Source organism: Etheostoma cragini, chromosome 12 (assembly GCF_013103735.1).
Source record: "Etheostoma cragini isolate CJK2018 chromosome 12, CSU_Ecrag_1.0, whole genome shotgun sequence".
NCBI lineage: Eukaryota > Metazoa > Chordata > Actinopteri > Perciformes > Percidae > Etheostoma > Etheostoma cragini.
This window is the reverse complement of record NC_048418.1, coordinates 9,651,117-9,669,300: the sequence shown is the minus strand read 5'-3', so window position 1 is coordinate 9,669,300 and position 18,184 is coordinate 9,651,117. Positions and strand designations below refer to the sequence as shown.

Below are 18,184 nucleotides of genomic sequence, written 5' to 3'. Positions count from 1 at the left end.
GTTGTTTCTTAAATAGCAAGTGGTCTTTTGACTCAAACTACTTAAAGAGAGGCTACTGTTGGTTACTCATAATATTTGGAGGTACATTATTTTAAATCACAAAAATCTTTACAGCATTTACTGCCTCAACCTGCTCCTGTACCTAACCCCGCATCAGCCATTTCCATCAAAGGCCTTATTCACACTGCAGTATTAAACCCCTGCTATATCAATCAGCTGTTTCATAGACTCATTTTTTTCAGTTACATTCCCATACTCCAGGTCCATCCAGGGCAGCTCTCCTCTGACCCGGTCCCTGCTGCTGCAGCCTGGCTTCCCAGCCACTGAGCACACCAACCTCTATACCAGCCCAGGCAGAATCTATAACTGGGTAAAAATCATCCACTACAGTAAGAAATACCTTAGTGTATGAATTATGTCATGAATTGTGTCATCTATGCTGGTGGTCTGCAACAAACAGAAGGCCTGGAAGTTCCGATTTGCGTGTGAAAAAGTGTTTGATTTTGCCATTGACACATCCAAAGCATTGCAATGGAACCAGTCCGCCGCAGCTGAAAATAGCTCATAATCAATCAACTGGCAGACACATATCTGTGCTCTTAAAACATATAAATGTGCAATGCAGAGGGCGGATCAATGGGTGACAGGATTCCACACGCATCAATATGGACATGCTCTTTGGCATTACAAGCGCTTGCCATCGGCCCATACTTATTTCCTGTGCCTCTGTCCAATGGGCTGTCCAGCTTTAGGCCTGCTGGAAAAATATCTGCCGGTGCAGCAAGGTCTGTGAAGGACAACACAGATGAGATGGCAGAAGTATATAATCTGCCTTCACAAAATCTAAATACGACATGTAGCTAAATCAAACCCAATTTTCTTTTGCTGTGATCCTGTTTGGTGGTTTTTGAAAAAAAGGAAAGAAAAAAAAGAAAACCGTAGTGAGGAAAGAGTGCACTTTTGTTCTTAATCTCATCAAAATGTTTGACTGTTTTGTCTAAAAAAAAAACATGTTTGAATAATTGGAATAACTATATTTGCACATCATGTCAATAACACAGCAGACATAACGTAATATGCTGTTTTTAACTATCGTACTTGTGTAACATTAGGTAAGATGTTAACATTAAGTATAATGTAAGTATTTATTTCAACATAAACATGTCTTCAAAAGACCTACATACCTGCACATTACAATATAAGCTGACGTTAACTAAATAATATCCTATATTATGAAATTGAATATTAGGATCATAATGTTAGACTTTTCTTTCTCTGCACCCTCTGCACTGGTAAACAATTAGCCCCCTAGCAAGCAAGCTAGCTAATTAGCCGGCCGGCCTTTACCGTTTCATTCACGCACTCTTGTCACATCATAGGAAAGCACATTGCTATCGCCAGATGAGTGACAGTGCTGTCTGGCTCATTTTCGGTCACCAGGGTAACCATGAAGGCATGTTGGGTGGGTGGAATTAGCAAGCTAACGTTAGCTAACCAGCTAGCAGGACCACCGGTCCCTCCACTCCCACTGCAGGGAGACTTCTTTGTCGAGAGAATGGATGACAGCCCGGAAGATGGACAGTCTGGTTAGCCAGGCGTGGTAGTGAAGTAGAGGGTCCGGAGGCTCTCTTCGGTTTTGCTGGTGCCGATTCGTATGCCGTTTGCTGTCGGCATGATAGCAACTTTTGTATCCGGCTGTTTTTTTAGAATGATGAATAGATTACCACCGCCTGCTGGCATTAGGGGTATAAATCCCACATTATACCACGATATAATATTATATTGATTCCTAGGACAACGCTGCAATATTTACTGGTATCACAGTCTGCCAAGATTCACTTTAGATTTGATTCAATTCAAAGGCCTTTGACCAATACGAGAAGATACATTACCCATATAACACAATCAGTTACATTTATATTTATTTACAAAAAAACACTAATATATGATTTAACAATATTATTACTAGGCTCTTCCAGTCATTTAAATTAAAAACAAACAATTTTTTAAGCTCGTTAAGGATTGAATCAATATATTGATCCAGATCGATGTATCAGAGGATAACGTGTGTGTGTGTTCATGAGTGCACCTTAGCACCTGTTGCCTACACTGTTTTAGTCATTGTCAGACAGTTTGATAACTAAAATATTGCTCTTTCCCTCTGTCTATTTTTGCCAGTATCTACCAAAGGAGGATGTCCACGAGGAGAAAAGGATTAATGCTTTGTAATTGATCTATTTAGTAATGGGTTCATTTCATTCATTATTTGCAGGCTACACGCCACTAGTGGTGTGTTTTTATTTTGTTGAACGGTTTATATTTATCATATATCTAATTTGTAAATGCTTTTTTAATTATGGGACCGTTGCCACTATTGCTGTGTTTTTTTCTTATGTTTTATAAAGGAAATAATCTAAGTATTAATTTTCTATCCTTTTTTACACATCATGGTGTAGACTTTGGTATTGTGTACTTTTGTTGATATAAAAACAGACAGACATCCCTATTGAGAACACAAAAATAAAAGCGAGCAGGCGTAGAGAACAAAAGTAGAAGATGAAATAAAAGTTTCCTATACTATAAGAAAATTGTTGTGTGAGGTTGTTATTGTAGGTTATTGGGTCGATGCAAGGCGCCTAGCTAGTCTTGAGAACAGGGACAAGCTAACAGACAGACGCTTATAGTATTTCACTTAGAGGAATAGCCAAAATAACAACAGACATTGTCCAAATAATATAAAGTTTGTTTAAATACAGTCCAAAGGTATAACCTCTGCTCCTTTCATTTCAATCCAGTTGGCTGCTGAAGCTGTCTGCCAGTGTTTCAATACTTCCAGGATAGTTGCTAAGAAAAGTTAGTGTAGGTTAGTGGTACACACAGACAGGTCTCAGCCATGTAGGAAAACGTATCTATGAATGCCCTTCGTCCACAAAGTTCATAGAGAGGTTCATACAGAGGTTAAAACAGAGAGGAAGTAAGTGTGAGGCCACACAGTCTGACGAATTCCAGACATCAATCAAACACACTGACAATAGAGGCACATTGTAATGTTGCTACTGAACAGTGAGATTTCACAATGAATTGAAAATGTGCAAAGTTGTTTCCTGCTCCAAAAATCATGGTAGATATTGAGATTGATTCATTATAATTCAAGATGAATTGTTAGTGAATTCAAAGCACTAAATCACTCATACTGTTCCTATAGACAAGGAAAAGCACTTGAGCAACGAAACAACTATCACACAACTGAACTGCCATTAAAGTAGGAAAACACAGAGCTACTGGAAAATGAAAGTAAGAGCAACCACACCAGGACTGCAAGACAATAAACCACGTAAAAACTAAAATCACAGTTTGTACATTTATACACTAAACCACATGAAGCGGCACGTTTTATCATGTTTTATCTCCTTTACACACAGCTTATAAAAAAAAAAGGTTTGGGCCAAACATACAACTGCTCACCAGTTGTTAACCAATCAAAAGCAGCAATGTAACAGCCAGAGAGGCGAGGGATTGTGAGGAGAACAGCAAGAAGGGCAATAAAAAAATTAATGATATTGAAGAGGAGGATGAGGTAGGATTTGGAACTTAAAATAAATAGAACAGTCAATGTATCACCAATTTCATGCAAACAACATCCTTAAACTTAGAACATGAGGACAAAATGCACAGTGACCAAGTTCCAAAACCAGTAAATGCACTCCACATATAGCACTCTCTTTAAATACTGTATGCTTTTCACTGTCTTCATTTCACTCTGTTAATGTTTACTCATGTCACAGGACAGCTGTATTTTCAGTTCTTCAGCTAGTCGCAAGCCTCAGTGCTTTCAGGTATTATTAAAATACAGACCTTTCTGATTTCAACATTCAGAAGACCACTGCATCTACAGAGTGGTAACAGGACAACAAGCTAGAAGATTTTAAATCTCGATGATGCCACAATAGTATGTGGTATCATGATGATACTGGAATATTGATTAAAATAAACACAAGATGCTTTTGAACATATTGTGCAGTTGCACTGCAAACATACTGACTCTGGACTCTGACTTGGACTGTAACAGCTCCACCTTACAGATTCATGTGACTCTCCACCCATCACCTGACTATCTCTCTCCTTTCTATGGAAGCTGGTTTCAGGCAGGGCAACCAGTGGAAAATTTGACCCGAAGTCAAATTTATGTTCAAGAAACGGAAGATAGTAAGGAAGTGTACAAAGACGGTTTGTCTACATACTTTACCGTCTTTAAAACATCTCAACGTTACATCTATATAACGCGGGCTCACGGATCGCTGACAACAAGACAATATCTCTTGTCACTGATAACGTGTGCCTTTGACCAAACCCTGAGAGATTAAGGGAGCCAACCTTTTGGACAGGAGCGGACAACTTCCAGCGCGCTGCACTCCATGAGTCTGTACCATGTACATGTCCTCATATTTACATGTGAATCCAGAGGTGAGTCAGAGAGGAAGCAGAAGGAGAGCACAGTGAGTCACTTTGCATATCCAAACTTCCTTTTACAGGCAAGGCAGGGGCCCTCCACTATGAACAACCAGCACACTATGGTGACCCAAGGTAAAGTAGGAGCCTTCCGAACAATTTGGGGCACCGTGCAAAGAGGCATCAGTTTCTACGCCTTGCCACACTGCAGTTATCTGCATTTCTTATCTACAGTATCTAGAGTACAATTGTATTAGGGAAACCTCTATACAGATAGCCAAAATCAAATCATTACCCACATAGCTTTTGTCCAGTCTTAAAAACACTGACGTCTAGTCTATCAACTGCATAGGTAGGTTGTTACCATCAGCAACACTAAAATGAGAAATCTCAACTTTAACTACAGCATTATCATATCTTTACATGTATTTACAGACACATTACATAAATACATGTCCAATGAATTAAGAATGTTAATACAGGCCAGACCAGGCTTTGCATATTGCCATGCTGAGTTGTCAAACACGCTGACATGAGGAGATACATGTATAATTTTCCAAAGGACGAATATAACTGCTGCCTGCCTTGCCACACCCAGAGTAAACATATCTCAGCCATATTCATATATGACTTGACACCGGCACACATCGCAGATCGTTCACCTCAAACATGACACAGAGAAGACGGACCGAGCAGGGATGTGACCATAGTTACAATTTTACAGGCTGTCAGAACAAAAAAACAGCTGGCATATTTTGTTCTCACTATACTCTAGCTGCACAAAATAACTGATCGAATGGCGTATGCTATACATAGAATAGTTATCAATCTTTTGTAAACCTGCAAGTATACTAAACTTAAAGTCACACCACAAAATGTCTTTCAATGTTTGAACTCACTATTGTGCACAGTCGATGAGCTGGTACTCATTGGACCTCTCAAAGCATGCCTTCACTCCTTCGTCGTCCCACAGCTTCTTTGCATGATCAAAGAACTCCTGAAGGAAAGAAACAATAAACATTAAGAAACTGAAAATAACATACAACACAAAGACTTGTAGTACAATGTCATGATGGGAAGGTCAGGGGCCTTAAATTCATTCATATTGACACTGTTGAAGCACACCTAAAGACACTTCATCAACAGCCTCTTTAGTGAGCTTTTGAATACACTTTGTATTTCAAGAAAAAGCGATTCTTGAAAAAAAAAATTTTTATTTACCTTTACACAAATGCCAAAATCATGATCACCTAATCGCCAGTATATGTCTGGGTCACTTTAGCAGAAAGTTTGCCTGCATACTGTAGAAAATACAGTTGTGAACAGGTAAGACTGAATGTGTTCAGTAACTTACAACTATTCTGCAGACATTTTGGAAATCTGAACTTGTATTTTGAAAATGTGACTTAAAGTTGTTGAAACTTGTGCTGCCATGATAACTAAATGGCTAAACAAACAAACCCACCAAATGGAAAATTCTATAGCCCCATTTGGGTATACATTGTTACAAAGAGATCTAATTGGTCATATACACAGTTTCTCATCTACACCAAGTAGCACCCTTACAGTTACACACGTTAGATACATATAGCTCATACACACATCTGCCCAGCACAACACTGTCATCTACGGTTGGTCACTGAGCTGTTTAGGTAGAGCAGCTGGGTTCCAAGGACTGCCGTTTATAGGAGCAAAGAGAGTAGTAAAATATCTTACTCCACCAGTAAGTATTAGTATTAAGTTGGAGGCATAGTTCAACGTTTTGGGAACACGCTCATTTGTTTATTTTCATGTCTGTACAATATGTATGGAGCTAGATTGGGGATGTGTTTAGCCTAGCTTAGCATACAAACTGGAAGCAGGAGGATACAGCTAGCCTGACCCAGTCTGAAGTAAAAAGATACAACTACAAACATATTGTCTAACTATTTCCTGGTGAAACACAGCAGGGCACAGTGAGTGTGCACAGTTTCTCAGACACTTGTCGTTGCCAGATTTGGTACTGTACCATTGAGCCTACACGGGGAAGTATACTAAAACCAGGGCTCACAGACCCCATCTAGCAAAGTGCTTCATAGCCAGAGACGCTGCTGTAACTGCCTCTAAAAAGTTTTTTTTTTAAATGTATATTATATATATATATATATATATATATATATATATATATATATATATTTTTTTTTTAAGTTGGTTATGTAAAGACTAAAAAATACAAATAACAAGATACAAGCTCCAATTACTTCATGCACATACATACAGTCATATTAATAGTGGAAGTAGAATTATGTATTATGTATTCTTCTCAAGTACAAACTAGTACTTGCAAAGACTACAGTGACTCAGTTACAAATGGTCACATGAATGCTCTTCACAGGCGCGCACAATGATTGCCCGGCTGTTTAGCTGGGAAACTAAAAGTATTATTATGAAACTTGCCGGGGAAGTAGCTGGAAATCTGAAGTTTCAGGGGAAGAAAATACATATCTTCCCCGATCTTTCCCCTGACCTGTTGAAGAAGAGAGCCGAATTTAAGGACATAAAAGTTTGATTGAGTGAAGCGAGAGTGAAATACGGCCTCCTGCATCCATGCAAGCTGATAGTTACTCATCAAGAGACCACGGTGACATTTGCTGACGCTAAAGAGGCAATGAGCAGATAGCATTATGAGCAGGTAATCAAACCCTCCCTTCCGGGATCCACAAGTGTGAAATGTTCGTATATGGATCTCTTTCACGTGTTCAGACTACATGGTGGTTGGATTCTCAATTATTACTATTTCTACACCTGCTTTTTCCTTTTCCCTTTTTTTTTTTTTTTCTTTCATCATCCTAATTTTTGACCAGATGGCTAAAGGATTTAAATGAGTAATTTAGAGAATTGACAGTGTTGTTGTTTTTTTGTTTTTTTACTTGTAATGGACAATAGTTTAAGGACACGTTTAAACTTCTATACGGATAGTTAAGTTTAATGTAACTGAGGTGGAGCTGACTGTATACCATGCAGCACCACTTTCACTGCATAGAGGGGGGACATATACAGGGAGTACATAATGTTAGGGGGTGGGAGTTAGTTTAAGGTGTTTGGTAAAGCCTGTATTTCTTTTTCACCTTTTTTGTGTTTTTTGTAATGCATCTCGGTTTTATAAGTGTTCATATTATGATGTTACGATGCCATGCCAGCATTACATTTTGAGTAGGAATGTTAAAGGGTTGGGGGCGGTTCTGCTAAAAAGAGGAAAGTCTTGTTGCACCGTGAAGAAAATAAAATAGACATACAGTGGTGCTCATAAGTTTACATGCACATGCTTAAGTTGACTAAAAAGAAGAATAAAAAAATCATGTTTTGGAAATTTATCTTAATTCCTTAATTAAAAAATGAGGTAAAATCCAACCTTTAAGGACACCAATTTTCTTTGTAAATACATTATGTATTGTAAATAAATAAATGTTCTTCCTTAAAATAGAGGGGGCATAAGTATACATACCCCTATGTTAAATTCCCATAGAGGCAGGCAGATTTGTATTATTATAGGCCAGTTATTTCATGGATCCAGGATACTATGCATCCTAATAAAGTTCCCTTGCCCCATATCATCACATACCCTTCACCATACATAGGGATTGGCATGGGATACATTCCATAAAATCATCTCTCAATGCAAATCAAACGGGTTATTAGTCTAACTGAAATAAAACCATGCCAATCTCTAGGTATATATATATATTTTTTTTTTAGCAATTCTTGTTTGTTTTGTCCTAATGTGAAGGATCTGAAATATGAATAATGAGATTTATGTATGAAATATCTTGACATTGTGTTTGCAAAATAAAACAAATATATAAAAGCTATTTAATACTCTATACGATAACGAGTGTTACTTTACACCTCTCTCAGCAGTAGCAGAGAAAGTTGATTATAGCTCTTATACACTTCTTCGATACAGGTTTATCCAACAGTTCCTGAATTCAAGCTGATCTGGTCACATGCTCTCTTCTCTGAACTGTAAGCCAAAGCAACAGAGGTGGTTCCCTTGGATGGCATAACTTAACTGTGATCCGACTTCTGATAACACAACAGCTACATCTCTTAAAATATACAAATAAAATCCATCCATAGGCATGATGCTCTAAATTATGACACATGTCTCAGTGGAAGCATTTTGAGGGGAACTCATCTTATCAACAACTTTAAAACATTTCACAGGACTTTTCTGTGTGTCCTTAACAAAAGATGACTGGGCTAATATTCCTCGTCGCCTCCTGTGCACATGTCTTTCAGATGGGCTCCTCCTCTAGCCTGGAACAACCACATGACTCTCTGCACTCAGCACTGGTTCTGCGCTGTGATTGAGGAGAGGGTGAAACTAGCCCCGAACCAGAGAGCGAGGGAGAAGGACTCTGATAAATGATCACATGGTCCGAGAGATCTCCTCTCGGCAGATCCGGTGATTAAGTTCAACATGGAGGAAATCCACTGATCCAGTCCGCAGAAGTATCACAGAGACTGCAGTGTGACGTTAATATTTGTTTGCTTTTTTATTACAGATAAATGCAAGCGCACACTTTAGGCAGGATTGATCTAAACATGGGTGTTCAAGTACATTTTACCCAAGTATGATAGATTAACACATTCATTTTAATTTTCCAACCATGGTTCACTTTTGCCTTTACTTGCTACACCAAACTCTTGATTAGGAAAGAAAATGGGGCCATATTTGCTTTCTTGCCTGTATTTATTTCCACTTCTTTTTTTTTCAGTCAAACTTTAACACCCACCTCAACTAGTATCAATAAGATTCAACAGCGCCGATTACATTCTTCTGCTATTAGTTCTGCAGGTCTCAACAAATTCTTTAGACCAGGGGCTTGAAAACCCAAAGAAGAACCTGACAAAGCTATCAAGCATTGGGACTGGATGTAGGGAGGACAAGGGGTAGAGAGTGGAAGGGGCAGGGGGGAGAGCAGAGTATGGTCCTCAAGGCTCTTTTCCACAGAGGCGTGTGACACTGGGCCTTTGAATAAATGCAGTGTGTGCTGCAGTGCCCTACAGAGGAACTGATAACACAGAAAGAGACCAGGAGGGAGTCTTCTATAACTCAAGTTTTTTAACTCTTTCCTGTGCTCTTCCCACTCCACTTCCAGTCCCCCTCCATCACCAGCCATAGGATGCTGATGTTCGGTGGCTCTGCTAGGACCTATCCTCAGTTCAGCCTTGGTTTCGATGTTAATCAAGTTGTGTGCGTGATGTAATATTTACTTGAATCATATAGGTCAGGCTGACACAGGGAACAAAATGGCCTAAATCTGATTTGACTTAGCAAAACAAAGTTGGGGGAGCTAATGGCTTGCATCTTCTGTTGTGAGGGGGTAAAGTTTTGAAGAGACCTTTGGCCTTTGAGCAAAATGTACAGCCACTAATCTCAAATCCCTCCACACTTAGCCAGGCAGACAACTAGTTCTCAGTAAACCATCAACACCACATTGATTGGATCTGAAAAGAATACCTGACTGTGTTAGATAACAGTCACCCAGCACAGAGAGACCTGACTTCCATGGGTTACTCACTTAAAAAAAACGAGAACAGACCAATTTAACAGAGTTTAAGCAAAGGAGGGAGGGAGCAACTGTTCGAGACTGTTCATCTTTCATAACATAAATCCAAAAAAATGAAGCAGCCCTTCGTGCTACCCTTTGCCCCACATCCCAGATCCTCAGGTAATTGATTAAAGAAAAAACTAACTTCTACTGAAGCTGTTCATCCCAAGGAAATCACCAAAAATGTAACAACAAGGGAATGCTATAGAGGTGGTACCCTTCACGGCTGAATAACAACAGCAGCACAATGCAGGTCACGTTCCTAGAAAGTCATAATTATGGGTAGGCCTGTAAACTGACATCAGACAATTTTAAATAATGTTACACACTCACTGACAGATTAGCCATGGTGTATAAATTTCCAGTAATCAGTACAGTAATTCTGCACCCCAACACAAAATGGGATCTGTACATTAATGGGTGGGGCTTACATGATAATATGAAGCTCAACTTTCACAACAGACTGTAATTCATACCTTAAAAAAACATTTGTGGGCTTAGTCCTTGTTCTTTTGTTGAGATTGTATAGAAATAACAGGTCTTAAATTCTTGTTCTAGCATCAAATAACCAGGATTACATGTAGGCTTGAGCATATCTGATGGACAGAAAACTACATGGTGTAACAAAAAGGGGCTTACTTCAATTTCCACTTCCGTCAACGAAAACTGTCGGGTGGCTAGCATAGCTACCACAGTGGCATTTGTTTCTATTTGCATAGATGACCGCTTGTGTCAGTGCTTTCTTTTTCCATGGACCTACTGTTATCCCAAGTTAATGCAGGGAAAGGTTTTACAAAAAAGGATGCCTGGTGATGAAACATGCTGATTCACATATACTGTACGACAAGAAGAAAAGGATGTCTTGCTAAAATATCCAGTCATGAAGGTGGATGCAAAGGAAAGTGCAGCTAACGCTTTCATGCCTATTTTGTTGTGTTGTAGGCACATCTTCTTCATATTCATGTGATCTATCTGTATCATAAACATAGATCATGGGGCTTTACATGAAGGTATTTCATTCAAGTTTGACAGCAAAAAATAAACATCCGCAACAGTAAATGTCATGATATTGCACCAACACACAAAATCCCTACAGGACAAAATCCATCACTTAGAAAAGACACCAACTTCTCCACCAATAGTACATTCAAAAGACTATGATGCAAGGTAGCCACAGTTCTGTAGCTTGTCGCCTTCCTATTTGACTAACCAGACACACAGCCCAACACATTGTTCTTGGGCTTTTTTTTTTTCTTGAGTGGAAAAACCTAACTATGCTAGCACGTCAAATTCTGATGCCCCAAAGAGTTATTTAATTTGATAAACAACAAAATTATTTTTGTTATTCATTCTATAAATACCAACAACTGTAAACATAAGGGCCGAAAGAAGGCAGAGAACACAGCAGAGTTAGAAAAGTTTTTGCATGATTCTGACCTATAAATTGCTTGAGTAAATGAAAGCAAGAATTACCTCAGCGTTAGGGTTGGGTATCGTTTTTGGTTTTTTCCCCAAAGAATAGCTAAAGAAAACAACAGTTTGTGTCACTAAATAACTGCTTGTTTATTGCCAAGGCAATACCATCTATAACATCATCTCTCCAAAAGTTTCCATGTAAAACATACTTTCACATTTTTACAACGGCGCCAACAGGTGAAAGCCACAGGTTACTAATTGGCCGTGTTCTTGCCCTGCTGTATTGAATATCATGCCTGGTGGCACTAAGTGACAATATACAGTAGTGGTGACACTGACGGCACAAGTGAAGCCTGAGACTGATGACAAGCTCATACACTCCAAACAGAGCAATGTTGTTCCCTTTGGCCTGGCCAGGCCTGGGAACTCAGTGCCGGCTCTCCCCATGGCCCCGGCCCTTACACAACACAACATCACAGCAGCACAAACTACTGCTGCCCTGCTAACACTCACACCAAGGACTTATGAGGAAACAGTCACCCATCCTTTTAATGGCTATTCTTGTAATGTAGCTGCATTAAATTACGTTTAATGGGGGAAGCTGGGAAACACCATGCAAAGTTGTAAAGCAGCAATGTGAAAACAATGCCACTTTAAGGATAAAGCAGTGAAGTGATTATAGAAAATAGTGGCTTGTCCACAAGGTTTGAATATTAGCTCAATTTTGAGGCCTTGTTGGTAAAGTCAAATGCCATATTGTGGCTTAGAGATAAACCCACATGTGAAATCCACTTCTCTATATCTTTTTTACATACGATGAACAACTCCAAACTTTTCAAAATATGTTCCCAAAGATAAAAACGGAGCTTGCAACTAACTTTTATTTTCATGAGTGATTATTGTCAAAATAAAATCTCTTAAAGCTAAGGTGCGGAACTTTTGTTCCCCCCCCCATTGGCATTGAGAGTATTTACAAAACCCTGTCGACAGCAGTGGGATTCATAATAACGCGGCATTGCTACGGACTCTCCCCCTTTCCTGTCTGCAAGGTATTGGTTAATAAAGGTAGACTGGCATACTGTGTAACTAATCAGAAAGTCAGAATAAGCAGCTATGCTGTAAAAAACTGTAATCGAGTGAGCAAGGTTGATTGACGGCCCAGTATGTAGCTAATGTAATAATATTGTTGTGGGGTGGATAAACCACAGTAAAAATAAGCTGTATCGGCATACTTCCGGTACATTAGCCCAGGAATGTTTCCAGACTCGCCACGAAACCAGATACCACAACTTCGCTACACTAAGAAATATAGAGCGAGATACATGCTTTTCCTGGCTTTATCAGTATTGGGTAAACTTGTTTAGCAAGGGCTTGAATGTTACAAACGTTCATTTATGTGTGATAGTTCCACACTCTAGCTTTAAGGCTTCAAGTGTCTTGCGTTGTTCGTCGAAAACTCAGTTTGCAAAAGATACAAAACAAAGATCCCGGAGAAGCTGGCACTTTGGAATTTTGGCATGTTCTTCGATCAATGAATCATTTATTAATGACAACATAACCAAGGTTAGTGGAATTTGCTTTCTGGACAGCATTGTGGGTAAGCTCAATAAAGCAGTGCCAGGAAGATCAAACACATTGGTATCAATTAATCAATTATATTAGAAACATAATAACACAATAGACATTCAAATATTACCACAAGAAGAAAAGTGCAGTATTTCTGTCAGGGTTAGTGAAAAGTGTTCGAAGTTCCTAATACAACTTAAAACAGAATGATTTGGTGAACAGGGACGCCTCAAAGAAGGCATCAGCTGGAACAGGTGGTGGGCAGGGTGAGAAGGCTCAGAGCTTGTTGTTTTTTGCTCTTTTGGTTTTACATTTGTGATATAGTCATTCAATTGATGGTAGGGGGGAGAGAATAATCTTGGACGATTTATTAACTATGCACTGCAGTTTTTTGCGCGTGTGACTGCCCATGCTGCTGTAACAAACTGTTATAGATGAGCTGAGTAGGCTCTCAATGTTCTGAAAAAATGAAGGTGGTTTTGTTTTACTATGAATTTGTTCAGCTGTCTTATGAAAACAGTCTTTGCTTGGCTTTTTTTGTAAAATGATCTTTATTGATGTACTATTTGAGTGTGTTTCTGATGTGTGCCAAGACATTTGAATACATGGGTGGTGGTTAGGCATTTTTTTGACTCAACTTTTTTTGACTCGTGTCCAATGAAGAGCGCCGAAGACATGAAGTCACCTAGAGGAGTCCTGGGGCATGCCCGTCTGGAATTATTTATTATTTTAAATGGTGCAATTTAATGCTACTAGTGACGGAGTCAAATCTCACCAGAAAATCATCTAAAAAGTAAATAAAATAAATAATATTCCTGACATCAAAATACTGAGTGAACTTTAGAAAAACTGTAGAACACAGACATGTCATTCATCCTGTCCTCCTCTGCCGATGTGAATCATTGCCTGCAAGTACTGCTGGTAGAGGGAGGAGGGGCTGGTTTGTCTCAGCCAACAGCTAAAGTTCCAAGAATTTGCCAAATTTTAAGCTATGTGGCAAACAAAGCTAAACAGTTAGACTAGCATACAGACAGCTTTTGTATTAGCTTGTTTGTAGTCCGACAAGATCATTGCCAGGAAAAAGTCTGAGTGAATTTCAGATGGCATATCTTTTTGCAGAGAAGTAGCCTTTTAAGAGTCTACGTTCAAATGTGGTTTTAGTCGTGCAACAGAAACCTCAGATTGGACAGATACTTTAGCTAGCTGTCTGGATTTACCTTGCAGAGATCTGAGGAAAGGTTAACCATAGTCCTCATAAATCGATCAGAGTTTAAAATGCCAACAGAAAGAAAGACCAAGTTAACAGATATCCGGCCTAAATGAGGGAAATCCGGCAGAATTTCCATCGGCAACGGAGCAAACCCGGAAGTGGAACGTTGTGGATATAGACTAGCCCCACCAGGTTCCACCACCCAAACAAGTTTCTTCAAGACTATTTTTCACAGGCACCTCTGCATCTGGAGCTTTGCGCCGCCCAAGATAATTGTGATTGGTTTAAAGAAAGGGATTTTTTTTTTCCTCCTACCCTAGAATGTACTGTTTGTGTGTTGTAGCCAGACCTTACTACAGTGCTGACACAACGCTGTGCAGATAGGTCTGGTAATGCAAGGCTAGCTTGTTACAATTTGCTATTAGAGTGCACTGTGTGCACTGTGTAAAACAGTGGCGGTGGATGAGAGACTGTGGACAGAGCTGATTGAATTATCACTTTTCTACATGTTCAGGCTCCTTGTTTATGCTTGCTGAACAGGGGTATTGATAAAGTATTGGCTTTTTACTCGTGATCATTTTATTGCACTTATAATAACGGGCATACTTTGAGGACCTCAGCCCCAACACACAGAGCAGAGGAGATGCTGCAGCGTGATAATAAATTACACCAAAACATTCAAAAGTACTGATAGAAGAACTAACGTTAGTGATGTGTTGAGTGTGAAAAGATCAGTGTTTCCCATACATAGGTTCTACTTGGGTGCCCCGCCCAGGTAGATTTAAACCCACCCAAATAGATAAAACCTGAATTTAATTTCTTTTCCATCAACAATGTATTTGTATAGTGCGCAAAGACCAGTGGTCTCCAGCCCCTTCCCCATGCATGCCACAGCGTCAGGCCAGAGCCAGGCTTACATTAGTAGTAGCATATTGCTTCCTGTGGGATTTACTGTAATAATAAAACACCGCGTTAAAACACTGCATTAAAACCATGGCCACACTGCTGTGAACTCAACTTGAACGTTATTTATTAGAGTCTAATTATTCAGCCTCTCCAGTGTGTTTTGCTTGAACTGATTTATATTTTGAGTTAACAGGAGCTAACCAGCGCTAATCGTTGCTAACCGGGCCTTCAGTTCTCGTTATCTACTTGCCTATACCCATTATAGCCCAAATAAAACCAGTAATTTTTGCCACAAGTTTGCCGTAAAAGTTTTAAACTGGAACCCAGAGTTGTTTGAATGAGAGAAACCTGTCCTGATGAGGGCATAATGAGTGTAACACAGACAGGTATAGTCTTGTTTAACGTTATTAGGATCCAAAGAACAAAGATTAAAACACCTGAACAATGATCCATAATCTATAACTAAATGAACAATGACTGTACTTTGGATAGCCTTCAGTGTAATATGATTTAACATGAGTTAAAAGCAGACATGATGTGTGCATAGTGTTGGGATTTAAAATAACATTTATCTTTCTGTATGAATCATAGTTTGGTTTTAAGGTTTAGTTGAACCATAACATGTATTTGACAAACCAACTATATTTAATTGACAAAGCACATCATAGGCTACACTTCATCTATAACATCTTCTAGTCTGTTTTTTAAAATATGTAAATAGTTATTTCATAGTTTTATTCCAAAATATCTTGTCATGCAGTCCTTTTTTTAAATAAATAGTTCATAAACCTTTGTTTGACTAGTTTATTACTGAACCCAGCCATCACAGGCCGAGCGTCACATCCTGCGCCACCCACCGCCTCAAATAAATTCTCAACCTGTGGGAAACACTGAAGATGATCTATACCATGGGCTATCTGTTAAATGCAATCCAGAAAGATCTCACTTTGGTAATAACATTACGAGTCAAGCATATGGTGAGACTTTTGTATGTTGCGCCGGTTGCGCTACCGGTGTTGATGGAAATCTGTCTGTCAGTAGACAGAGCTCCAATGTGAAAGAGTCAGTGATGATTATGGGTTTTCCTGAGATGTGTATGTGGGTTTTGGGGAGGGGGCTGTGCCTGAAATCTGACTTCTTGTGTTTTAGATATGTTGAGCTGGAGGTTGTTCAAGACACCAAGTGGCTGCTTGGACTACTTGCTCACGGTAGCGGTCTTTGTTATCAGTCCAATTATGTATGTGTCGTCTGCATATTTTAAGAATGGTGACTGAGCTGTAGTGTGGAGTTGTTTGTGTAGAGGGAGAAGAGCCAGAGTGAGAAGACACAACCCTAGAGGGCGCCTGTGCTAAGGGTCAGAGGGCGAGATGAAAGGCTCTTTATCTTAGCCCTCTGTTGCCAAGTTCTCCACAGGAAGCACTGATCCAGTAGCATATACAGAGCTCAATATTCATGTCCAACAGATTATTGAAGAGATTGACCAGGTTTATTGTATTGAAGGGCGAGCTGAAGTAGGCAGAGCTACTGAAGCTGAACGATTAATCAGTTATCAAAATAGTGGCTGATTATTTCTCTGTCGAACAAAAAATTGATTTAGTAACTAATTGTTTCCGCTTCAAAAACAAGATATCATATATTAAAAAGGAAACATTTGACAAATTTAAACTGTCCAGTGCCTCACCTCAACATGAGTGTAAAAATCACTGTCAACTCGTATATAACCAACAGCAAAAGAGCTGATCAATACACCAAATGGAAACAAACCCTATCCCTGATTTATACATAATAGCATGTTAATACTTTCATTTGGTTCCCATTGAAGCCCAAAGTGCACCAACAACAAAAATTAAATGTATACCTCTTAAAGTCTATCTACAGCTCGGTCATCACTGTTTTGCGGTGCAGCACAGCCAGCGTCAAACAAGGTACACTTTTAAATTTATGTAAAACATTATCTACATTTCCAACACATGACCTCGCGCTATCGGAAGGCTAATCACACACTGAAAAGAATCCCATGTGCTCAAACTTGCATTCAAATCTACATACAATACATCTGCCCCAACTAAGCACGGGAATCAAACCTTTAACAAGCACCGGAATCAACCAAATGTTGATTTCATACAATTTAACAGATGTTTCCATGGAAGGAAAATACAATGCCCTTAGCTTTTCTTTGTTAAAAAAGAAGTAAATTAGAAGAAGAAAGGCAACATTAGGTGTGGTATAGCAAAATTACATCTGATATCCATGAGCTATATCCGGAACATTACATTGTTGGCCAAAAACAAATCCTCTCATCACATACCATCCAACACCCACATTAAGAAAGACAAAAAAGCACATATGTACTATACCAGTCTCTCTCATGCATGTTCACATCTGCACACTTTAAGAATGTCTTACCTGTGAGTAGTCGAAGTCGGAGAGAGGTGCTATGCTTTTGATGTAATCGATTCTGAATTGGTCCTCTGGATTGGCTAGCGGAACTGGGGGTATTAAAGTGCTCATCGCAGACACTATAGTCTACAAAGCAGAAATTGTGGGGGGAAACAAAAAAAACAAGGATTAAGCAAGATGAATAGAATAGGGATGTCACAGAACCGGTACTTCAGTACCAACTCGATACCAAAATTCTGAAAACGTGCCGGTACTCATTTTTCCACAGTACCGTAGGTACCAGGGGATGCAATCCTTCGTTACCTAACGGGTTAGTATAACGTTAAAAATGTTTTAGACTGTCTCTAAAAGTTGAAGAAGTACAGAAAAACAGCGAATAGCCCCTCATCTCCCTGTACGGCTTGACCGCATTCAACTTCTGGCTTTACCGTACATCCACAGCGGCGGTTTGCACGACTTCACCTGGAACACCCAAACAGCAAGTGAGTCTGTTTCTCTCTGCCGTTGTCTATCACAACGTGTGCTCTTATAGCGCTTGTTTTAACGGACCTCTATAACATTAGTTAACTTTAACCAGCCCGGTTTATGTGAAAAACAACAACAGCACAGAGAAACAGACATAACTAAACATGCTTGGAGTTCC

The 18,184-nt window shown here is 39.3% G+C and overlaps 1 protein-coding gene across 2 annotated transcripts in view; it reads right to left on the bottom strand.

The window, feature by feature from the left end:
• Window positions 1-18,184, bottom strand: part of LOC117954356 (guanine nucleotide-binding protein G(olf) subunit alpha) — a 51,979-nt gene that overhangs the window by 20,197 nt on the left and 13,598 nt on the right. For both annotated transcript variants that reach the window (XM_034888108.1, XM_034888109.1), the window contains exons 4-5: window positions 17,548-17,667; window positions 5,349-5,446 (exon numbers count right to left, since the gene is read on the bottom strand). In XM_034888108.1, the coding sequence (XP_034743999.1) occupies window positions 5,349-5,446; window positions 17,548-17,667 (218 nt within the window). The remainder of the gene's footprint in view (window positions 1-5,348; window positions 5,447-17,547; window positions 17,668-18,184) is intronic.